At 40.8% G+C, this 26110-nt stretch overlaps 1 protein-coding gene across 3 annotated transcripts in view; it reads left to right on the top strand.

Moving 5' to 3' along the window:
• Positions 1 to 26110, top strand: part of caskin1 (CASK interacting protein 1) — a 111450-nt gene that overhangs the window by 64711 nt on the left and 20629 nt on the right. For all 3 annotated transcript variants that reach the window (XM_040124129.1, XM_040124128.1, XM_040124127.1), the window contains exons 3-11: positions 7906 to 8003; positions 8215 to 8360; positions 11415 to 11510; positions 11684 to 11814; positions 13544 to 13652; positions 15864 to 15972; positions 16758 to 16852; positions 19220 to 19337; positions 23641 to 23886. In XM_040124129.1, coding sequence (XP_039980063.1) covers positions 7906 to 8003; positions 8215 to 8360; positions 11415 to 11510; positions 11684 to 11814; positions 13544 to 13652; positions 15864 to 15972; positions 16758 to 16852; positions 19220 to 19337; positions 23641 to 23886 — 1148 coding nt within the window. The remainder of the gene's footprint in view (positions 1 to 7905; positions 8004 to 8214; positions 8361 to 11414; positions 11511 to 11683; positions 11815 to 13543; positions 13653 to 15863; positions 15973 to 16757; positions 16853 to 19219; positions 19338 to 23640; positions 23887 to 26110) is intronic.

The raw sequence follows: 26110 nt of genomic DNA, 5'->3' as shown, positions 1-26110 counted from the left end.
TTAATGTTGTTGGTTGTGGTTTCTGGTGCACTTCTGTTTGTAAGAATCAGTGATAAAAATGAAATAACGAGACTGTAAAAACAGATATCTATTCTTGAATAAAAATTGCAAGTGATTGCTGCTAGAAAGGCCAACGTGATCTTGAGCTAACGGTTAACATATGAGTCATCTCAACACATTGCTAAGAAAATACTTTTTTTTTTTCACAATGTAAGCATAAGGTTTTACTGAAATAGAGTGGCTGTTTTGGGTGAAGTGAGGAGAAAATATACGACTATACAAACCCACCGCAAAGCCTCCACATATAATGATAGAAAAAAATGAACACTACTTTACAACATTACAGGGATGATCATTAGTTGATTAAAGGCGATGGAAAGCAAAGGATGATGTTTCTGGTTCCATGGTTTCTGACTAACAGCTGTTTCTGCACCACCATACCTCAATGACATTTTTACACTGATTTAATGAAGTTATCGACAGTGTGTTTGTGTGTGTGTGTGTGTGTGTGTGTGTGTGTGTGTGTGTTTGTTTTAAGGCCAGAGGAAATCTGGAGAAACTGACATACAGTACCCACAGACAGTGATGAGCAGAGACACAAGACAATGCGATATATGAGCCAGGAGCTGCCACACGCACACACACACACACACACACACACACACACACACACACACACACACACACACACACACACACACACACACACACACACACACACACAGATGCACACAGACAGAAACAGCTTTACATGTTGTTTGTGATAGAAGAGGCTTATCTAAACAGCACACCAGCAGATGGGAGAGAGGAGTGATAGACAGACTGTCTTCCTTTCTTCACTGTCCAGTGTGTGATTGTTGGAGCAGTGTGTTTTGCGAAGGCCCTTAGGAGGCATAAAAAAACCCCTCATTACTAAAAAGGCGTGTGTATCTGTGTATGTATGGTGCTTATGTTTGTGACAGGTGAAGAGGTTGCTTGTTGGTTCTGTTTAAAGCTTGTTTACGGGGGATCATGCAGCAACAAAACAGCAGGAAAAGACTGTGTGTGTGTGTGCGCGTGTGTTTGTGTGTGCTAAAAATGCGGAGGGGGTTGAGATATATTTAAAAATATTCCGACAGAGAGGGACAGAGAGGGGGAAGACCGGCTGCCTTTGAGAGAATCACAGCAGAGACAGAGATGAGCAATAGAGATAAATGAATCGAGGCCGCCGGTGAGAGGAACTCACACACATGAACATCATATCCCCCAGCAGCGGCTCTCCCTCAGGGCTGGGACTGTCTCTGGTGTCATCACAGCTCTGATAAACGTTTCGATAAGATACTTTGGTGTGGTTCATTTGTAGTTGGGTATGTGCACAGTCATCTACTAGTGTTTTAAAGCAATAGATCAGCAGGAGCGAGATGAGAGTAGCATTAGTCTGTCTGTCTGGAAAATACAAAGCCACTGCCGGCAGCCACTTAGCTGAGCTGGAGAGTTTGCACTCTTCTAAAAAATACAAGTGTAGAAACGATATGTTGTGGTTTTGTGTTGAATTATTTCTTGGTTGAATACAGTAACTTCCTTGAGTCTCCACTGGTTGCCAAGAAACAGTCCCGTACACAACCCCTGTAAAACCACAATTGCTTTTACCCTTCCATCGGTGTACGATTCAAACAAACGAGATATCCCAAGTTAATTAGGGAGCTGCAGAGGGGCTGAAGGTGGATTCAGGCTGACTCTGTCCCCCCGTTAGCAGTCTTTGTGCGAAGGTAAGCTGACTGGCTTCATACTTAGCGTACCGATATGGGAGTGGTGTCAATATGTAATCAACTCTCATCCAGTGTTAACGTTGGCAGCTGGTTTTCATTTAGTTTTAGTTTCATTTTCATCACAAAAAAACCCAATATTTTTCTTCTTGGTTTTCCTTAACAAAATTAACACTGCTCTCCTCAAGAAAATGAAAAATCAGACAGCAATGTCTACGGGCTGACATTAGTCTCAAGTGACAAATACATCTGTCGATCCTCAAACAGTTACCATGCAACTTGAACAAATGAAGAAGGATTTTCAGTATAAAAGTTGGGGCTTGACATTTATACTGAAAAAGGTTGTCAGAAGAGTCTGAAAACTCCAAACAAATGTAGCTCAGTCCACAGGATGTCTGCTAGCTAAGTGGTTCAGACTCATGCCATAACACCAAAACATCCTGGCTGGGATCTTTGTTGCATGTTATCCTGCATTGTCTGTCTGCAGTAACTCTAATATCACTACTGAATAAAGAAAAAGTAGACCAGTCCACACATCAGGTGACACATTCCAGCACATTCAACAGTGTACAGTACATTTTTTTTCCCAAATTTTCTTTTCATTTACTCTTTATTTATTTATTCCTTTATTCCATTATCTATCATCAAACACACAGTGGTTATACAGAAAATGGTGTAGACCTACGAGTGAGAGGGAAAGACGGGTAGAAATGCAGCCTGGGATCAGCCTGAGGAATCGGCTGCATGCAACGGTAGGAAGAGTGATGGATTGATGGAGGAGTAAGAGGATGGAGCTGTGGAGGGAATTGGTGAGATTGTTAAAGGCTGAAGAGGGAGGAGAAGAGAGCAAGAGAGTGATCTGGAGGGAGATGGATGGAGAGAAAGAGAGAGAGAGAGAGAGAGAGAGAGAAGAGAGGTATAAATATTGTATGGCGGGTTTTACTACTTGGGAAAAAGCAAGGGCTTTCCTCCCCCTCCCCCATACATGTACCCCACTGACACACTCTGCAGGGCTGCACACACACACACACACACACACACACACACACACACAGAGAAACAGAGTGCTGTTTTACTCAGCCTAGTGCAACATTGTGTAACAGTATCCTTGTTTAACCCTGGAAGGGAAAACGAGGGAAAGAAGATCCAGTCATGAGATGCAGAAGTGGGTTATGACACATGCGCAGAGGGTAGAGGTCCGGTCCAGTGGCGCTGACGTCTTGACCTGATATTTTATTCAAATGTTGGATCTCAGGTCTGTCCGGGTTGTCTTGACTCCAACAGTGCATTTCTTTCTTTCTTTATTTTTAATGTATATATATAGATATATATATATATATATATATATATATATATATATATATATATATATATATATATATAGATATATATATACATTTACATTAGTACTTAATAAGTTATTAAAATGACTGTTTATTATTATCAGTATTAAGCAAGACAAGGCAGTGTCATTTTAAGCAAAATCAGCATGGTTTACACCCAGTCATGTTACAAGTGTTAATGTAATCTGTAGCGTTAACTGTGCTCAGGATACTTTTGTCCCCTGACCTTTGCCTTAAAGGCAGTGGTCCCCAACTAGTGGTTCGCAGCCAGCAACTGCGGGCACATTCTGAGTTGGTCATTTGCAGAACAGCGCTGTTATTTTGAAGTACAGTTTCCCACTTACTGTTGAGCAATAGAATTGGAACTTAAACAAAAATGTGAAATGAAATTTACACTTTCCAAATTCTAATCCTGTTACTGTAATTCTTCATTCATCTCTTGTTTAATGCGAAATATGTTTAAAAAATCATTTTTGAGTATTTTTATATCATAATCCCACTTTCCTCTTCCTGTAAAATAACACACTGGGGCAGTCACATCAGTGGTTTACTGTTAGCTAGCGGGTAGCAAGCCAAGCAATATCGTAGTAGAACCTGTGAAAATTAGGAGCGTAGTGGAGGGCTACTTTGAACCCCTATCCTCCCTCTCCTGGTCCTGGAACTGAATCCACCCACAGGCAGAATGGATGGCAACATGGACCTGATGTCTAAGGCATATTTTGGACCCCAAAGCTAGACGGAATCACTGGTTTAAGGTACTGCCTCCAGTGGACTGGACCTGGGTGGTCCACATATGAATATAATTATCAAAAAGTTCTGTCTCAGAACAATGACACCAACAAAAGTCACAAGCATCCCCACAAACATAGTTCACAACACTACACAGCTGCCACAGCACCACAGGGTTTCACCAGCGTTGGTGGTCAGGGATCAGAGCTCCCTTTACAAGCAGGCCGGGCTGTCCTCTGTGTTCTGGTCCGTGAAAACGCCAGCTGTGGACAATCACTACATACATTTTTACAGAACAACACTGTACGTATGTATAATTTTGGGGTACTTGTACTTAACTTGAGTATTTCCAGTATTTTTCTGCTACTTTATTCTTGTACTCTACTAAAATTAAGAGGGAAATATATGCACTTTTTACTCCACTAAATTCAACAGCTGCAGTTACTGGTTACTTTGCAGATGAATATTTTACATGCAAAAGATACGTAGTTGTATATGTATAGAAAAAATTATTAGTTGACTAGTAGTTAAAAGCCCCACCCTGAAAAGTTTTAACATTAAAATATTACTTACATGTTAGTTTATCAGCAATTTTAACCCAGGAATATAATTAACCTAAGTGATGTAACTTTTGCCGAAGTGCACAGTCTCCCCACAACCAAGACACCACTACACCGCTGACAACGAGGGACACGTATGGAAGAATATACAATGTAAAATATAAGCAACTGGAACAAAATAAAAGTAGAGGACAAACTCTAAAAAATGATCAATTCTAAGTCTGTATTGGTGCATATTATTATTACTAGTAGTAGTCTTCATAGTGAAACTGTAGACAGTAAAAGAATGAGGGAATGAGAAAAGGGATAGATAGGGACAGGGGGAGCAGAGGCACAGAGGAAAATAAGATTCAATAAGAGTCAAAACAAGGAAAATGATCAGAGAAGAAGACGTGCAGGGAGAGAGAGAGGAGAGGGGAGGGAAGGAGCGATGGGTGATCTGTAGTGAATAAACTGGAGCAGGTCACTCTGGGAGTGCAGCACTCTTTAGTATGCTGCTCTGCACTCACAGTCACACACACACACACACACACTCTCACAGAGTGAGTATGACTCCGATATTCAGTCCTGTATAATCCCATATATCTTCCAATATACCCGACTTTCCGAAACAGTAACTCACACATAGAGCTTCAGTAGCTTGCAAGTTCACACATGCTACTTGTCAATGGTAGGGCTGACACCGTCTCCACGGTTACAGAAAATTCAGTGTCCAATGACAAGAGGGCGTAACTGAATTAAGGGCTAACCAGAAACTAGAATGCCCCTTTAATTCAATGATAGTCCAATCGCCTGTTCTCTAAGCCCTGCCGCCTTAGCCACTGTTGCTACGCCTGTCAAGCTTTTCTTGCATGGCACATATAAGGTTTACAATGATAATGCAGATTTACCACTCAAAAATTGGAGTACTTTTCAAAGCGATGAGTCCTGGACCAGGAAAGCAGGTTTCACAGTTCTAGCCAGTGGCCGCTGATTGTGATATCTGCAGTGACAGGTGTGGATGGCAGATTTTTGCAACTGTAGCTAGCTAATCAGTCTCCAGCTGACCCTGTAATGTTTCCAGTTGATTTGTGTTCAAATGAGAACCTTTTAAATGGATTTACACATCATAAAGAACCAACACATCTAAATGAGATGAGTTCTTGTACAGAAAGATGGAAGAGCAGAAGAGGTTTCATTCCATTTCAGGATACACTCACTTAGAATAGACAGGGCTCAGATAACAGAGACTAGTGTGCACCAGCTTGATGATAGAAAAGACTCTAAGTTGTGTTTTTCTGATATGTTCAGCTAATTTGGCTCCCTCAGGTATGTAGACTAGGAAATACGATCCCGATTTCACAGGTACACAATGTGGCCTGGTGCGGAGCATTATTCAACCTTTCTAATGATAATATATAGCAGCAGTTGCTGAACTGGAATCAAGGAAACCCCAGGTCCAGGGTGAGTTAAGAGAAATGAGGTTGGGTTTCATTTGACTGAAACCAAGAGCAGACACACACAATAAATAAAATCTTCTTTGAATGAGTAATTAAAATGCCAGCTAACAGCCCCTCGCGTACAAATTCCAAGTGAAGTTGAGCCTGCGGATGTTGTCTGATGGTATGACACTGGAATCTATGGCACTGCTGGTTTTCTGTCAACAAAAATGCACTTGTTTAATAAAGGTTTAAAAGAACAGCTCCACATTTTGGGAAACGTCCTCATTCATTCTCTTGCCAAGAGATACGAAGATTGACACCACGTTCCATGTCTGGAAGATTAATATGTAGCTGGAGCCAGTGGGCGGTTAGCTTACTGAAGCACAAAGACACAGGGGGAAAGAGCTAGCCTGGCCCCCCAGATGATGCATAGTCATTACCCCCTTACTCAGCGTGACGTCATGGAAAAACTAACTGCATTCACAAAAACTGCGGGTTTACCTTTTTGATAATGTATGAGTTCATTCATTCATGTGTACATTTGTTTTTAAAATTAGCAGAGCTATCTTTAAGAGATTGTTTATATTGTTCTGGAGTATTTCCCAACACTGGGTGACATTACAGAAAGAAGGATTTTGCCTCCATGTGAGGATACAGACGTTGAAAGGTGAATTGGACAGCGGAAGAGAAGTTAGATTCCATCTTGTGGCCACAGTCCTGTTACAGCATCATTGCTGCTTGTGCAATATGCACAATACATCATGCAAGATGCAGAGCTAATATAGCCATTGTAAAGCGATGCTTCATACAGCTGCATCAGCTTATCAGGCCTGCAACTTTAACTGGCATGTGCATCTTTTCATGAAGCCAGTGTTAAGGCGTACTCACTGTACAGCCTAATGCAAATGGATCATTGGTGAACATCATTATAAATTTGAACTAAGCTAAAGCTATCGAACAACCTTGGCATCATATTAATGCTATATATATAGCATTATATATATAACCTAGATGACTCAGTTTTCTTACACTCAGTTTATTACAGTAGGTACACTGAGCTAAAACTAATGCTGTCTCATACTGCACAACACTGCCGCCATAAATCCTGCCTTTGTTAAGGTCATAATGTTCATTTGTATTGAAACTGTTTTAGAGAGGTGGAGGATGTAGTTTGTGCTGTTGAATTGTAAAGAGTTAAAATAAGAGAGGTGTTCTTCATGAAGGTAGCATTTATTACATGGCAGGTTCATTTTAGCTAGATGTACCCAATAAACTGGCAGTTGAGTGTATTTTTTCCTATACACATAAAGCTTATATATATATATATATATATATATGTATATATATATATACAGTATTTATATAGATATATAATATATGGGTTTGTGTGTGTGTGTTTGTGTGAACAATTTGTTTGTTTTCCTGGTCATTGTGCCCAAGTTTCTCTATGGAGCCTTATTTCCCATCCAACAAATATGATGCGAGTTTTTATCTCTTGATTGGCCTCCAGTATAAAACACTGGAAAGGAGCAGCTGCTCTTTCCAGAGGTCACAGTGTAGAAACCCTCAGAAAGCTGGCTGTTTCTTTTGCTTATCCATTAAGGCTGACATATCAATCTCATCTACTAAGCATACACCCTCTAGCCTGACGCACATCACACACACACACACACACACACACACACACACACACACACTGACACACACATACTGTATATACACTGCATCCTTCACATAATACCTTTCCTCTTGTGCACATTTGTCATCTTCCACCGTCCCATCTTTCCCTCAGCTCTGTAGTAGGTGCACATCATCATCATTTCGTCCTGATTCTCTGCTATTAAATGTCATGCTAGGCTTTTCGATTACAACATGCGTGTGTGTTTGTTAGCTTGTGTGTGGTCTAGCAGCACAGCTTGGGGTATCTGTGATTCAGAAAAAATAAAAATAAAGGATTCGGTAGTGAGCACGAAAATAAGTATAATTCACAAACGTAAGCACGGTACATGTGTGTGTGTCTGTGTGTGTGTGTGTGTGTGTGTGTGTGTGTGTGTGTGTGTGTGTGTGTGTGTGTGTGTGTGTGTGTGTGTGTGTGTGTGAACTACAGGTTTTCTCCGCTGCATCATGCAGCTCTCAATGGCAACCTGGAGCTCATTTCACTGCTGCTGGAGTCACAGGCTGCTGTTGACATCAGAGACCAGAAAGGTGAGAGGGGAATGCACACAAACACACACACACACGCAGAATAAAAATGGAAAAACAAGTACATGTCGAAAAAGGCAGAGAGAGTGAGCTTTACACACATACAGAAAATACTGTATGGTTCACGGTCATACACATAAATATTCATTGATCAATAATATTGTATAACTCAGTGTGTAATAGATATGGCGTGTGTGTATTTCTGTGTGCGCAGGTATGCGGCCGCTGCACTACGCAGCTTGGCAGGGGAGGGCGGAGCCTATGAAGATGCTGCTGAAATCTGGTTCATCTGTCAACGGCCAATCAGATGAAGGACAGATTCCGCTCCACCTGTCGGCACAACACGGCCACTACGACGTGGTGAGTGACACCAGTTCTTCAACAAACAGAGCGCAAAGTGGAGGTTAGGACAGGAACTTGGAGTCATTCGTGCCACTCAAGTCAGCCAATCATTAGTTGGTTTCTCTGTGCACTGTCACCTGACAGAGCCATCTATTACAGTTCATATGTAATTCAGCGTCCTTTAGTTCTGAAAGACAGAATTTGCTGTCAAAGAGGCTGAAAGGATTTATTGTCATTAGCCATCAGCCATTCAATTTTTAAAATAACGGTGGATAAAATGTGCAATGACAAAGTGGTCACTCGTAGTGATGAAACCACACAGAATAATCCCCCAAATCTGCCGTTCCTCTCCGTTTTACAGAGCTTTTAGCTTCTTTGAGCTCATTGTTTTGGTTTTCGGCCCCCCAACGTCACTACTTTTATTTTACACTGACCACTCTGGTAGTGTTCTTTTCAGCCACAGCAGGCAGCCGCTGTAAGGGAGAAATCTCTAAAAACTGACTGTACACTACCTGCCCAGAACCAAATGGAACACAGACAATGTTAGCGACTGGCTTGTGATTAGCATTTAGCAGCTAAACAGCCGGATATTTCCCTCAGGAGCTGGTGGAGACAAAAACAGAGCTACAAGGAGAGTGAATGTTAGTCTTGTGTTTGTCAGGTGGACAGAAACATGACCCCAAATGAATGATATTGTTGCTCTGTATCTGCTGGATGTGTAAATGGACAGCTGTTTCCTAACCTCAAGCATTCAGCCCAACTTTGTCTTCATTTTACACAGACACAGAAGCTACAGGACTGGTTGCCAGGAGCAGTTGACTTACAGCTTTACCAATTTTAGAGTTTTTATTTCTATGTGGACTTACAACTTAACACTTGTTGCCATTCTTCTGGTGCTATTTTTATGTGAATATAGCTACCTAGCTAGCTATGTAAGGAGATGAAGTCGTCATTCTTAAAGACCCTACACAGGTACAATTCCACCAAGCAGATGGTTTCACAGACTTTTTTAGAGCCGTCATCAGTGTTAATATTTACACCTGTGCTTTACCTGCTATGCTACCTGCTAGTCCAAACGTCTGCTGTGAAAAGGGCCTCTCAGCACAACACCGGACTTCTTTGAGTTGTGACTAAGAGATCTGGAACCAGGCTGCCTTTAACTTTACTTCAACATTTATTGCTTAAGTCTAAATTATTAACAAGTGATACCTGCAACAAGCATCGATTCTTACATCACCAGCAAATTACAAGCAATACTGTAGAGTACATTGATCACCGTCATATACTGTACGTAGTGACCTAACATCTAATTGACTGCGTAGGAAAGACTTGTTAAGAAACAAAATGACACAGAGCAGCTAAAGAAAATTCCATCTCAGAGGATTTTCAAGCTCAAAAAAAGTCTGGGGGAAACACTGCAGTGCTGCAGCAGGCATGCCAAAGAAACAACAATGAAATATAGCAGACTCACCACAGCAGCTAACATAGCTTAGAGGAGAGCAACGCTGAGCACTCACAGGCTCCAAAGATGAAGAAGTACTGCTTCTACTAAATAGAATAGCCATGGTTTATACATGGTAACAAACTAGGGCTGAAGTTCTAATCCACAGATACTCCCAGTGTGCAAGGGCCATTAAATAAAACAATCACAAACACTGAAACAGACTACATATTAAACCATTTAACATCAAGCAAGGCAAAAGAGCAGCACGGAAAAGATCTGAGAGACATTTGCTGCAAAAACAGGATGGCGAGGCAGTGTTTTCATCTGAGACAATACACCGTCTAACGTGGTGTATTTTCCTAATTTGTTCCATTTTTAAGGTGCATTAAAAAACTGAAAGCACAATGAACTAATCCCTCTGGTGAGGCGAATTTATCCTCTTAAGTCTTTTACCACTTTAACCAAGCTTTTCCTTTCAGTTGATGTTCCAGTGCTCGATGTCTACAGGGATTAATTCTCTTTAACTCACCAAGAGACAAAAACTGGCAAAACTCAGCTTTTTGTCATAGATTTACATTCAGTGTATCCATGTAAGTACACAGCTTGCTGCCATCGTTCTCTGACTCATTACCATATGATCATTTCTTTGGCAAAGACAGTTAAAGTTACATTTTTAATGTGACAACAAGCTTAAAAAACATTTAATTAATGCTCTTATTTATTGTTCAGTGTTGCCAAAAGGTACTTTTAGATGTAATGCTACAAGCTATTAATGTGTCCCCTGCTATTGTATTTGTTTGCTCAACTCTGCTGTTTTGAGGACATCTGAAGTGTGACATAAAAATATTGTCTGAGCAAGCATGTGTATTACGTGTAATTTGTGTGTCTTTGTAACAGCTTGTGCTTGTGTATGCAATATATAATTATGTCTTTTTATCGTTGACGTTTTTGACGTTTGGTGCAGTGGTTAGCTCTGTTGCCTCATAGCAAGAAGGTTGTGGGTTAAAGCCTGCTAGCTGGTCTGTTTTCATGTTATTCTCTGCAGGTTTCCTCCCACAGTCCAAAGACATGCAACTTAGGTTAGTGACTGTTTGCTTAGCACCGTCGCTTGTACATGTGCTAGCCATTAACTGAACTTTTTTTATGTAACCCGTTACCCCCAAACTAATGCGGTTAGATAAGGGCGTACTCCTTGGCTTTGGAAGCAACGCTCAGTTACTTCTTTGGGTATTTAACTAGTCATCCAAACATGCTAATGAGTGCATTGCTCACGTTAAAGCATTCCTTAAACTTCTGCTCTTGTGTTTGTTTGGATTTTATTGTTTCAGACAGGCTTCAAAAAGGAATCCACTGTCCAAACTTTTCAAATGCAGAGTATCGCTCTGCTGAGAGTCAGTTGCTAAGCTACGAGTGGGCAATTTCTGTATGGAGGAGGGGTTAGCGTTTGGTTAACTGGTGCCTCTACGTAGCCTATAGGTGTGAGTGTGAATGGTTGCTCGTCTGTATGAGTTAGGCTTGTGATAGACTGGTGACCTTTCCAGGGTTTGCCCTGCCTCGATAATGGAGGAATGGATTTTTGAATATAATTTTTTTTCTCCTGTGTCTGTGTGTGTTTCTTCTGTCTCCAGTCTGAGATGTTGCTGCAGCACCAGTCCAACCCATGTATCGTGGATAACGCAGGGAAAACACCTCTGGACCTGGCCTGTGAGTTCGGCAGAGTTGGGGTAAGAACCTGTGTTTTTTGTCATTTTAAAACAGCAGCTTCAAAAGAGAACTCTACAGGAATCATAAAATATGTTGCTTATGCATGAGCTTATGTGTGTGTGTGTGTGTGTGTGTGTGTGTGTGTGTGTGTGTGTGTGTTTTTGTGTGCGTGCGTGTGTGTTTTTGTGTGTAGGTTGTCCAGTTGTTACTGTCCAGTAACATGTGTGCTGCTTTACTGGAGCCCAAAAAAGGAGACACCACCGACCCCAACGGGACGTCCCCTCTTCACCTGGCCGCCAAGAATGGACACATAGACATCATCAGGTACACACACACACTTCCACATCCATATCCATCCACAAATTCACACACACACACAAACACACAAACACACACACACACACACAATGTCTAATGACTCACTGGGTTGTCCTCCTGAGCTTGGTGATAAAACAGATGTATGACCCAACACACTGAAAGAATAATGGAACAAACGTGTTGCCATAGAGTGAGAGCTGACGCATCAGTCACGTACTCCTGAATACATTCTGGAGACAGCTGATGTGACTGGAAGCACTGCAGATCTTCAGCCCACTCCACTCTGTCACGCTAAATGTCAAGTCATTATAATCTCATCCCAGCAGAGATGTGCGTCTAATTTTTGTTCATGTTTTTGCAAAATAGCTTTACAGCACGGTGACTTTTGTTGTCGTGGTGATGTCAGCATTAAGCACAAAGCTGTGGGACGAAAGATCACAGAAGAACCCCGGCAAATAAATACACCCTCACATCACTCTCACCCACTTTCAAAGTAACTCAGGGCTAATCTGTGTGTGTGTGTGTGTGTGTGTGTGTGTGTGTGTGTGTGTGTGTGTGTGTGTGTGTGTGTGTGTGTGTGTGTGTGTGTGTAACCAATGAGAGAGGACTGTAACCAATGGAGGATGAGAGAGAGGACAGAGAGGGGTACAGAAATGAAGAGGGAGAGAAAAAGAGTTTAAAGACACAGAGAATGAAGCCTGTCATAGCTGATGGAGCAGAGCGTGCCTCGCTAGAGGCGACACTGATAAATGATGGGCATTAGGCACGGCAAGCAGTCTGTGAAGACACACACTCACACTCACATTCACACGCCCCCAAACACTGACGCTACCCTAGTTTTTCTTGATGTATTACAGTTTGAATCTGTCAACAAGATGTCCTTATCTGGAATAGGTGACATTCTACATTTCTTGTCGAAACAGCCCATGAAAAGACCAACACCAACAATGACTTGATCCCACTAACAAGTATGGCCTGTGTAACCAAAACCTGATACACAGTCATAGAGTCTACAGCCACACAGCAGGGCTTTGTGCTAAATGCTAACGTCAGCATGCTAACATGTTCACAATAATAATGCTAACATGCGGAAGTTTAGCAGGTAATGTTTACCATGTTCACCCGCTTATTTTAGCGTGTTAGCATTCTGTGTTCAGTCCAGGCAGTTACATTTGTATCTCATCAGACCGGGGAATGTTTTTCCTCCTGCTCTGAAAGTCCTTTAAGTGCCTTTTGGCAAACTTGGCAAACTTGGCTGCCCTATGAGCCTGCACATGTAGCCGCCGAAGCTGACGTGCTCCTCCTCGAACAAAGTGAAATGAAAGAGCGTGGGCAATCTAATTAAAACCCAATACAGCCAAGTCATCAGGGGTGCAGTGCTGCCATCAATGGGGGAAATCTGATGCTGAACTAAAAACCAGCACCTATAGCATAGGTAGGTGTCTACGGGGTGACTCCTGTTAGCCCCTTGTGTCAAGCATAAATCCAGGGGATTCCGGGTGGTCCAGGACGAGTCCTAGTGTTGGCCAACCTCTGCAGTGAAGGAGCCCACTGTGTTCCTGGGAACATTTAAGCTTCAGAAATTGTTTTGTACCCTTTCACACACACACACACACGCACACACACACACACACACACACACACACACACACACACACACACACACACACACACATATATACATTCTTTCTCTTACTCACTTTCTCCTTGTTCTGCTCTCTCCCCCTGCTGCCAGACTGCTGATCCAGGCAGGTATCGACATCAACAGACAGACCAAAGCGGGAACTGCCCTGCATGAAGCTGCTCTCTGTGGCAAGACTGAGGCAGTGAGACTCCTGCTGGACGTAAGTGGAACTTTATTGAAAACCATCCAGCACCGACACCCTGGCTTGAGTTCACTTAAAGGACAATTTCAATCTAAATTAGAATGTCCAACATATGTTATATAAAAATTTCATGGCCTCTCCTCCCGGAATTTAACTGCTGTCTTGACTTATGTAAAAATTTCACTGTGACAGTGAAAATGGAGGCATTTTTCATTTCTATAAAAGTATAAGAAAAGAAAATGATTTTTTGTCAAAACAGTAAGGCTACCTAGACTAGTCTGCAGAATTTGTTTTTAAATCAAATCAAAATTGAACTTGTTCTAAAATTGAATATGTTCTACAGAAGGTAAAGAGAATGTGAAGGTATTTCAATGACTGATGCAACCTGAATGATCAGCAGGAAGATAGATAAATCAAAGACAACAAACATACAATGTCACAATTATGCAGCACAATACAAAACTCCGAAAATGACTCGACTTTTTCATACCAGAAGGAAAAAGTAGGGAGAATCGGGCCTGGTGGTGACTAAGGAAGACTGAAATAATAGATGGGAAAGCCAGACTCAAAGTATAGATTCAAGTTCTTCGCCACAGAGGCTGTCGGGGCCCAAACCAAAGCTGGGAACATCGGGTAGAAACACAAATGGTTGACTAGCTCATCCTTTAATTTTTCTTATTGGCAGGACATTACCGAAGAGAGCAAATATTATATTATATTTGCACATTATACCCAGGCGAAATCCCAGATAAATATAAGGCACAGGATGATCTCTATTTAAAGTCCCCCCTCCACTAAAAGTGGTGACTTGCTTATTGTTGCTTCAGAGTTTGATGGCAAGAAGACTGTTTTCACATTCGTCCATTAAGTTTAAGTTGTGTATTTATGAGCAGGATTTTGTGAGATCACAGCTATGTTGGAGGCTAAACATGGTCCAGTACGCAACTTATCAAGTGGAACATATGGAGGATTCAAGTTTCCATACATGTGGAGACTTGAATCCTCCAGTGCACATACACATGGAAAGTACCCTATTTCCATATTCTGGATGTTTGAAGGAAATTTTAAGATTTTTTAACTCGTTTATTTTAATACTTTGTGGAAAAACAAAAAAGGTCAATTGTCAGATCAATGTATTAATCAAAAGCAGAGTATTGTATGTTTTTTAAAACATGTCTGGAGGAGATCTTTAAGATGCTTTAAGGAAGCCATCACACAAACATGCGTGGACTATAAATGTCCATTAAATAAACTTTGCATTGAGTCTACAATATTAAAATATGGAAAACACTGGACAAAAGACTTATAACTTTGATTACATTGATTACAGCCACTGTTTGCCTTAAAATATCACTAAAAAAGTAAAGCAGAGATGTTCATGTAAAATAGTTTTGTCTTCTTTCAAAGAAAGATTTTAATTCAGTACTATTGTTCTCGCCTAACCTACTGCATTAACAGGCAGTCTCATCATTATGAAAATATTCTTAGATAGGGTTCCTTGGGAAGCATTAAATGCATTAAATGTAGTGGGGGTCTGAGGCTTGTTGCCTATTTATGAAAAGGTCTGGAAAATCCCTATCTAATATCACCATCTAATAAAACTGAGGCACAGTTATGGAAAATAGTGCTGAACTGAAATACAAGAAAATCCGAGAGAGAGATGATGCAAATAATCCATTTGCGCTGGTGACATTGAAATGCCAAGGGTTATATATAAAACAAGCCAGGCAATATGTTTTAATGTGTGTTCCAGCCTTGAGGCGTCTTCGGACTGAATGCATCTCTTTTCATTCAGCCTACATTTGATTTAACAGATCTGAATGTGATATCGTCCGTCAGCCCCTGGCTGTTTCGGCCAAAAAATAAGAAGAGGTTGTAATTAGTAGAACAGCTAGAGGGAATGAGCAAGCATGGGTTATCTTCTGCTGACGTCATGGTGGTAGATTATCACAACCCTAAGGTGTTTAGTTAGTATGAGTTTTAAGTAACTGGATACTGTGTGTTTTGATTTTCTTGTATAAATAGGCATGTGTGGTGTAGTTAATTAGTAATTAGTAAGGTAATACAATTACGAAAAGATTTTTTTGTAGTCCATAAAGTTTTTGTTACCATGGCCAATAACACATCAGAAAATCAATCCCTACTCTAGTCTGTTTTCCCCGATTTCTCTCTTTACATCTGCATGAAACAAGTTAACATAGAAAAACAATCTTCTTTTCCTTTCCACAGAGTGGTATCAATGCCACAGTGAGGAACACTTACAGCCAGACTGCGCTGGATATCGTCTACCAGTTCACTGCAACACAAGCCAGCAGAGAGATCAAACAACTGCTGAGGGGTAGGATTGATGGATGGATGGATGGATGGATGGTTGGATGGATGGATGGATGGATGGATGGATGGTTGGATGGATGGCAGGCGGGACGGAGAGAGAAGTAAAGCTAGAGAGGAGGCATGCAAGAAGAAAAAGAGAGAATTGGGAGTCAATTTATTTTTGTTAATGAGAAAATGGGCAGAAATTGAGTGACAGAGAAAGTTGACCTCGCTAGCGTGGTAGAAATGATCAAAAATAAAGCAGGTAAGGGCAACAACCACCAGGCACCACAGTTACTGAAGACAGGAGGAAACAGCCTGCCTGGGTCTGCCCACTGATCCACAGCTCCGCTGGTAACAAAATCTGCCTACCAGCACCTCTAAAGCTCAATAATAAGTTATAGCTCTATATTTGTTTAATTTGCACTAAAAGTGTAAAGTGTAAAAAAGACACGTTGTGGTTTTAGTTACCTTTGGACAGAGCCAGGTTAGCTGTTTCCCCTTCTTTCCAGTCCTCCTAGTAAGCTAAGCTAACCGGCTGCTGATGGTACCTCAATATTTACGATACACATAATGTTAAACTGAAAACAATATATAAAATGTGAAAAAAAAAAATGTGGAACATACCATTATGTTAGATAAAGTTACATTTTGAAAAGTGATGGTAGAGCTTTCTGGCTTGAAAAGATTCCCCATAACCACAACTATTTTATTGCACATGTGTTAGACACTGTAGATGTCGTGAACTATAGAATAATGTGCATTTACTGTAGAGTGTGGTATAATTTGCTGTCTCCCTCTGTCTCTCAGATGCGTCAGCGGCCCTTCAGGTTCGGGCTCTGAAAGATTACTGCAACAACTACGACCTGACCAGCCTCAACATCAAAGCAGGAGACGTTATTACGGTAACACACACACACACACACACACACACACACACACACACACACACACACACACAACCACACACATACAAGCAAACACAATGGCTGTTCTCAGCATCAACTACTAAACAAAAAATGTCAGCACGAGCAGACACACAAACTGACCATTTCTTTTTTTGTGTGTTTTGTTCGATAATTCTTTTTATTCCAAAAAAAGGGAGGGTGGAGTACATTGAATCTCAGCAGTGACAGTACTTTGCAGAATTCCCAGAATTAAAGGGATTTGTACAAAAGTGTACTAGAAGTAGAAGTTACAAAAATAGTAATAATGACACTAACGTTGATAACAAAAATAATGCATAATTACAATTTAGCAAACAAATATAGAGTTCAACAAGATGAATCAATAAATGAATTTAAAAAAAAGAATAACATAACCCAATAAGATTACTAACTCCCACATTGTTACAAGCCCCCAAACCACCAGCCCTCCCCACCCCACACACACACACGCATGCACACACACCTTTACTCCCCTCGGTGGCTGAGTGTGGCAGGGGTGTGATAACGCAGCTAAAACCCAAACAGACTCCGCAGGAAAAGTGAAAGAAACACCGAACAAACAGGTAGGCGGGTGGATTCATCGGAAGGCCGACCTTGCACAATGTTAAAATGGGTCCGAAACGGCTGCCATGTTTGAAACCATATCCCCCTCGAGCCTCTCAGTGAATATTTTATTTTCCACTCGGATATAGAAGGACTCTCGTCCGAGTTCCAGTGTAACAGTAGGACACATCTGGCTATGAGACATGTTCGGTTTTGTTTGGAGGTTCCAAACTCGTTATCGGAGGACATGGTTGCGAACTGAAACTGAGTACTGAGAACATACTGTAGTTTTCAAAAACCCATCCCAGTAGGTTTGGGGTTCGGGACACAGGAAAAACATATGACCCAGATGATTGCGGGGGGGTTATGACACCTGCTGCATTTATCTTCAACATCTGGATGCAGTCCTGAAAGCCTAGATTTGGAAAGATGAGCCCTCTACAAACTGTTGAAGTGCAGAAAGTTTTTAAAATAAATACATTTGCTACACAAAATTATGTGTTTTACTGTTTTTGTTGTTGCTTTGGTCTTTTCTCTAATGTTTGCTTTTTTCTTTTGGAACACTGTCTATCTTTAGGCCAAAAAAATCTTCAACTGAAACAATCCAAGTGGGGAAAATCGCTTCTCGATTGTACAGCTCACTGTTCAGAGACACATAGAGCTGAAAGAATTGGTCAATTAACTGATCAGAAAATGAGTTGCCAATTATTGCCTAATTGAATTTTAATTCATTTTTAAGCAAAAAAACCAAAATGTGATTGGTTGTAGCTTCATCAATGTGAATAATTTCGGTTCTTTTTGTCTAAAGTAAAGTGAATATATTTGGGTTTTAATAAGTTAACTAAGGCTTTTTTAGAAATTGTGATGGATATTTTCTCTACTTTCTAATATTTCGTAGACCAAATAATTAATCAGTTAATCAAGAAAGTAATCTACAGGTTAATTGAAAATAAACAATGGTTGCAGCCCTGCATGCAACCTCTGATGAGGGGTTACAGGTGGACATGACTTCATCTTTAGAGCACAGCCTCTTCCTGGAAATCCGCTCTCCGCTGCCTAGAGGGAGCTGCAGGCCGCGCTCCACTGTCACAGACTAACCTTAAAAGATGAGCCGGGGCAATATCTATATGTCAGGGCGTCCCATAATAGTACAGGTAGCTTTGTGCTACAGTCTCAAAGTGCTGGGATGAATCAATCATGTAAAAGCTGGCCTGGTTACTTACATTGACGTGGCCCCAATGACCATCCGGTTTGTGTTTTGAAGTGTTAGCAGGTCGTTTTGGAAGTCTTGCTCGGCGTTTGGTGAAATTACAAATGAATATGCAAGAATGACTGGTTTCCCTCATTTACTACGAGTATGTTTTACAGAAACATGTATTCACTTGCTACGTTGCCATTCATGAATATTCAGCAGCTTTTATGCAGCCTTTGGGTACTTATTTCGGTAATAAGGAAGCCAAGCAGCGCCTTTGTTTCCTCCCTCAGGGTGTGACTGAAAAATTCGGCTTTGCTCCTGTCTGACTCAGGCAATTTTTCCAAATGCAGTTTTGCATTTCTGTTTGACAGAAAATATTTTTGACTACAAAAAACATTTTCAGGGCTTTTCAGTAACTTTTGGAAAGCTAAAAATAGCTCCAAATAATGTTATTAAACCAGTAGACTCAGTTTCACACAAATGCACAAAACAGTAAAACTGTGTACTTATCTTCTATAGAAAATAAAACTTAATAAGTGTTTGTTGAATTTATGTGTGTGTGAAACTTGATCGTGTCTGCCGGACAGGTTTTGGAGCAGCACCCTGATGGACGCTGGAAAGGCTGTATCCATGACAACCGAACAGGAAATGATCGGGTGGGCTACTTCCCTTCCACCATGGTGGAAGTCATCAGCAAGCGCACAGGTGTGTTTGCACTCCTATGTGTGTGTATGTGAGTGTGGAGTTTAAATTGGAACCAAACTGGCTTTCTGGTAAAGTGTCAGCAAAGGAATCATTGGTGAGAGGAAGAAGAGCTTAGTGAACCTGAGTGAATCAATAATGCTCCTGCCTCTCTCATAAACACCTGAGGAAGTCACTTAACCTCACCATCTACTCCAGTGGAGCTGCACAGTGGCCAACAGGCACAAAATTGTCATCACACTGGTCAGATCCCAGGTTTGAATCTCTAGACCTATTGAGTTAGTCAACTTTCCCTGGAGGAATACAGGTTAGATTAAAAATCATATCAGAGAATTTCATCTCTTTCATTTCACACAGTGGGAGAGAAGATGTTTGTGAGTCTGCCAGCAGCACTGTGGTACCAAAAACCCAGGTGCCATCCCCGCTGATGACACCTGATTACCGGTGTCATCCAAGCCTAATGTTGGTGAACCATTTTAACTTCACTTCCACCAGGTTGTGAGTTCCACAACTCTACCTGAGTGAAAACACAAAGTTTTTATGAGTTTGGCCTGATGAATGTATGAATGTACCTGTTAAGTAATGAGGACACAGACACCAAAATCATCCACATGTCCCTGGCTGATTATGTGTTTCAGTTCTCAGTGCTGCCACTTAGCATCATCTGCTGAGTCATAGCAAGAAAATAAGAGTAAATCCTAGGCTGTAAGTTTATTTCTGTAGATAAACGGAATAGTTTGACATTTTGGGAAATATGATTTTTCGCTTTCTTGCTGAGAAGATTGATAACATTCTCATGACTGTGTGCTAAATATGTAGCTACAGCCAGTAAGCTTAACGTAGCACACAGACTGTAAACATGGGGAAACAGCTAGCCTGGCTCTGTCCAAAGGTCACAAAATCTGCCAAACAGCAACTCTATAGCTCAGTAATTAACATGTTATAGCTGGTTTGGTTAGCTGTACAAAAACAGAAATGTAAAAATGATGCCTTGTGGAGACAGGCTAACTGTTTCCCATTTATTCCAAGGTTTGTGATTAGCTAAGCTAACCTAACTGGCTGCTGGCGTTAGCTTCATATTAGACATGAGAGTCCTATCAATCTTCTCATCTTACTCTCAGCAACGAAGCCAGTAAGTATTTCCCCAAAATGTCAAACTATTTTTTAATTGCTTAGAGTGTAACCTTAAAATTAGATGTATGCTGAGGTGAAAGACCTGCTAGAGATACGTCTAATTTAGGTGTCATCTCTGTGTTTCAAGCTGACCAGCCAGTGTCATACTCTTAGAAACTCTGCCCATTACTTTAACCTTCTTCCTCCATCTTAGATCAACACAATGAGCTAATAATCTCTTTGGTGATACCTACAGAACACATTTACATCCATCCCATCACTGCACCGCCACAAAGAAGTTCGGACGTTTTTAACTGTCTATTGGTGTCTGTCTGTAGGTCTGGTTGTTCTGCTTGTCCATCTGTCTGTCCCTCCGTAGTAATATGTTTGCTTGTCTCAGGCTGTGAGCCTTTCTCTTTGTGACTGTCCACCCTGTGATCACAAAATTCTCACTCACCTTTGTCTTCAACATTATCCTTTCTCATGTGGTCACCCGTTCTTGTCATCATTCTCTCTTTCGCTTGCTATAGTCCATTTACCACCATGGAACCTGCCCAATGGTCAAGACAAATGCCACTCTGGCAGCATCTGTCCTAGCACACCGTACATTTTTATATAGCAGCTGTGGATACAGTACAAAAAACAGCTGGAGCACTCTCACTCGGCTTGCGGAGCCACACTGACTGACCACTGCCAGGCTACATCAGCACACACACTTGGGGGCTACAGCAGCTGTTCTAGTGCAAGGTTTCATTTACTCAGCTGTTTTTCATCAATTTTTAATTGTTATTCTTTCCGACCAATCCTCCCCAGTCAGTCTCTTCTATGCAGGCTGTATCTGCCCCTTATTTTTCTATTACCATTTATAACCATCGTAGATGGCCAGTTAAGACATTAACTAAACAGAAATATTAGCAACATTTTTTCTGCGCTGTTAATTAAATTGATGTTGATTTAGCAGCAGCCACCAAAATCAAAGCGCGAAACTGCCAGGAATGCACAGTAATACACTGGATAAGGCTAACTTTACGTAATCACAAGAGACAATGACTGTTGGAATTTAGCAGCTGGCGTTTGCATAGCTAGTCTAGGCAAGTATCTATTTCAGTAGACCTGGACATACAGTAGCTGGGATGCTAATAGTTCGTATGTATTCCACTAATCAGTGAAGGGCAAAGTCTTAGCTATCATGAAACATACATTTTTTTAAATGCCGAAAAGATAAAGGACTACCAACACATTGCCTAGTTTTATTAAATTCTGTCACAGATGCAGGTCGTGTAACACACTTTCACCTACGTGATCTATACAAGGCTACTACACAAGTAACCTTAACCTACCCTGCGTGACCTCATATTTGTGTAAATACGATGAAAGTTCAGTCAGCCAACTCAATTGAAACTGACTATAATGAAAATGTAGAAAATGTACAGCTTTAAAACTTTGCGTCTAGAATCTGACTTTGTCACTCCCTACATTGAAGCCCTAAGCTCAGCACAACAGGGAGTGGGGAGTGACAACAATACAGCAACAGCAGCAGCAGCAGCAGCAGCAGCAAGTGACAGCTACTTCACAGGTGAGCTTTGTGGCAGCAGGCATGGAAGCAAAAGCCCGATCAGGGCATTGACAGCTTAAGTACACTGCTATTATCAAAAGAGTGTGTTGGATAAATGTTAAGTATGCCATGTGGAGTGTAGCATTGGACAGGAGTTGATTGTCTGAACTACATTACAGGCTGTGCTTCATTTACAAAGTTATGCTGTTGTATATCTTGTTGTAGCACATGTGATTATCTGAGAAAACGTTGCCGCTTAGCACAATATTGCACAGATGACACACAGCGGCATGTTCACAACGTGTTGTTGATTGGTGTCTTAAGTGTGAGTTCAAAAGGCTGATGTAACTGAGCTTAGCCAGTTACCACTAAAGCTGTTTAGCTAAGCAACCCTTTGACTCTGAGTTGTGTTGTGCTGGGTGGAGGAACGATGGCGATGATGATAAATTCTGTGCTGCCGTTTATTGAATGGATAGGAACAGGATATACTTTATAGAGTCAGCTCGCCACATGATCGGCTCACACTCAGAGTAGTCAGGCATATCTCTCATGAAACCATCACAGTTACGCAGTGGAAATGACAAGACAAATACAGTACAGGTGAAAATATGTACCTGGTTAGGAACAATATATTTACTGGTCAGTCATACTGTATGTAGTAGTACTGGTAGTCATACCGGTAGTCTGAGCACTATAGAGAGCCAAAGTCCTAACATTGCATCCGGGCTAGCCTCTTCCTCTGGCTTCTGTAACTCAGTGCAGTCTCTCATTCAGCATGTGTTCCTAAAGTTGATTTTCCACACTCTAGGACAAGTTATTTGTTAGCACACAAAAAACTACTGCTCCCATGAAAATGTACCGCTTTGGCTCTCAAGAACTAGTGGCTATGGCTAGTTTGCCCTGTGCACTGTTTCATGTTATATGACCTATTCAGTACTGTGAAATGTAATACATTCATCCTCACATCCTCCCTTAAGTAACGTGTTCATCACAACGCTTGATAAGTCACTGTACAGAGGACATATTGATATGAACTTGCTATATTTGTGTAGATTGCTGAGTTTAACAACCTAGCTAAAGCTAATCTCTCCACCAGTGGCCTTTAGCTACTGAGAGAGCCAGTAGACCTACGTAAACTGCTGGATATTTGACAAGTGGAATCACATACTGTACAGACATAAATGTTACAGGTGTTCATTGCTATGTGCACATGTAATATGTAGAATCTATTCACTGGGTCCACATTTTCTCTTTAACAGAATAAGAGTGGAAGATTCAAACATGTTAAGAGTAAAAAGGTCACTCTTGATTATCGGCTAATCCTTCATTCCCTGAGCCCATCTCCAGTCTTAGCATCCATTATTCCCCTTTTCACCACATTTCATTTCACCGATGCCCACGTTTGTTTGTTGTCTCCTTCTATCCGTCCTCTCGCCTTTAACATCAGCTGTGTCCTTCACTACCTTTAATTTCTTTGTTTAATTTTGAAACTTCAGCCTTTGTTTTTAATTTTGTTTTTTCCCCCTTTTCTTATGTGTAATTCTCTGTTTTTTTGTTTGTTTGTTACGTGGCGCGGGTTCACTGTTGGCTGGTTGTGTGTGTGTGTTTCGTTGTGTCGTCACGGTGGGTGTTATCTAGGTTTGGCCAGCACAGTCATTTGCACTCAACAGTTTCAAAAGATACCGCTGGTTCCCCCGGCGACGGTTGCCCCTGCCAACGCGGTAGTCAACGGCAACGACACCACGTTCCATCAGATCCATATCCTGCCTCCACCGCCTCCTCCTCCACCACATTCCCATCAGCCACTGCTTCCACTTTTCACTTCCTTTGGCTATAACAGGTCGCCCGTGACAACACCACAGGGAGACACACCCACTGCCCCAGGTACACGCCCCCTTTTCATTCTTCTTCTTCCTCTTATTATTATTATTATTATTATTATTATTATTATTATTATTATTATTATTATTATTATTAAAACTTCAAGGGATGCTTCCCTCTAGTGTTTTTATTAAGTATCTTCCAGGATAAAAATTCTATTGGCCATGTAAGATTCTAATTGGTTTTTTAAATGTTGGAGGCATCCATTAAAGTTTTCTGTAATGGATCATTATTTCTGTAATTTTATGTGTTGCTCATACTGTATAACTTTTGTTTTTCTGTTGTTGCTGTTGTCATCTCCATTACTGGGAGCCAGAGTCAGCATCTAAGCAGGAGTCTAAAGTGTTTAAGCCACTTGCTATTTCTGGTATCGTTATTGTAGCGCACTCTAAGGACATATGTGATGAAAGATGAAAGAAAATACTAATCAGTGCTACAGTCAGTCACTATTAATCAGCTCTTGATGAGACCAACGTAAACAACAAAAAAACCTAAAGCACATTATTTCAGTCATTGCTTGCAGTTATTGCTACCTCCAAATTAAGACATGTTTATATGTTAACAATGCAAAGTCATGTCTTTCTCATGCAGGTTTGGTTACTGCTTTAGCATTTCTGTCAATACGAGAACAGGTTTGTGGGAGAGGAGAGAACATCTAAACAGTTGACTAAGTAATGTACTGCAGTGGTTTGTTTTGGACGCTGAAACAAAGATTTTAGGATGTGGTTTTGATCCATCCCACAGAGGAATCTTTTCGGAATTTCTTTGCAAGTAAGGAAGACTAGATGTCAGGTGGGATAGAAAATTCATCATTTTACCACAGACACCTGTTCACCTGAGTTGGTTTGTGCTTTAGTTAAATGTCTTGTTTCCTTGTTTTTTGCAGTTCCTTTTCTCCTTTCCTTCCTTCCTCTTTGTTCTTTCCTATTTCCAAACATATCACCACTGTACCACCCCCAAGGACAACCCTGCTAGTTTCTTATCCACAAATGCCCAACACACAACTTTCTGACCAGAAGACGTGTTTTATGCTCTGTCCTTGCATGTTATTGTCACATCTGATCATTCAACACCACTTTTACCCACCTTGCACTTATAACCTCAGTCTGTGTGTGTTAATGCGTGTGTGTGTGTGTGTGTGTGTGTGTGTGTGTGTGTGTGTGTGTGTGTGTGTGTGTTAGTTAAGGGTCGGAATACTTAAGTAAAAATTGAGTGTATATACCTGGCTTTGTGAGCTGTGTAAAAGTCTGGAACTATCTCAAATGTGCTGAAAAAAAAAAGTTTAACATAATCTGAAACCAGCAAGAAGTCTCAGCAAAATTGGCGAGTAGAAATATAAATTTGTTTTCTAAAAAGGCTGGAAGTTTGTCAGAGGTTTAGTTGGAGATGTTCTTTTTTAAAAGTTAAGCTTTTCTGACATTAATGGGTGATATTTTCTGTCTAATTAAAATATTCAATAAAATACTGCTCCTGGTATAAGGATAACTTATTGTAAACAGTCTTTTGCTTTTGTACAGTGATTCTTTGTCACAAGTTATAAGAAATACATGCTGCAATGATGCATTACATGCAAAGATTTGCAGGTTATAAAGTCTAAAATGTCAAATGTTATTTAAGAAACAGAAATACATTGTTAGAAAATGTCACCCAGAATGTTTTTCTGGTAAGCTATTCACTGACTGTAAACTCTGTACTTTTTACTTCACAAATGGGAACCTTCATTGGACATCATTTTGTCTCCTCCAGGAGAATAAATCGGTGAATTTAGGCAAATTTCTTCCAAAAATGCAAATGCAGCACCCAAAAGAAGGTAAATATAATGCCTCACAAATGAGTCAAGACGAGCGAATCAAACGCTGCTCGTAGTCTCATTAAACTGACTGAACTCAGTCCTTCGTCTGAAGTCAATTGGAGGGATGCAAAATGGCCACAAGAAGGAGCTGTGACATCACATGAAAGCAAAAGGAATTTTTTTTTTTACCTGTGTTTCTCTGGAGCTCTGTTGGTCACACATGTAAACCGTTTATTAACCCTTATTAAGATGGTTATAATGGTTTATGACACTCTCCAAATGCACTACAGAAGCCCCACTCTGACAAGGCTTACATATATAATCACACACCTACGGATGCATTATATATGTATGTGTATGTACGTTATGGCATATATGTGTATATACACAAATCTTCATGTTATGGATTTATTTATGTACTACAGGTATATAAAT

The sequence above is a fragment of the Xiphias gladius genome, chromosome 3, assembly GCF_016859285.1.
Source record: "Xiphias gladius isolate SHS-SW01 ecotype Sanya breed wild chromosome 3, ASM1685928v1, whole genome shotgun sequence".
In the NCBI taxonomy this organism is placed as follows: Eukaryota; Metazoa; Chordata; class Actinopteri; order Istiophoriformes; family Xiphiidae; genus Xiphias; species Xiphias gladius.
Note: the sequence above shows the minus strand (reverse complement) of the source record. Positions and strands in the feature narration are given on the sequence as shown.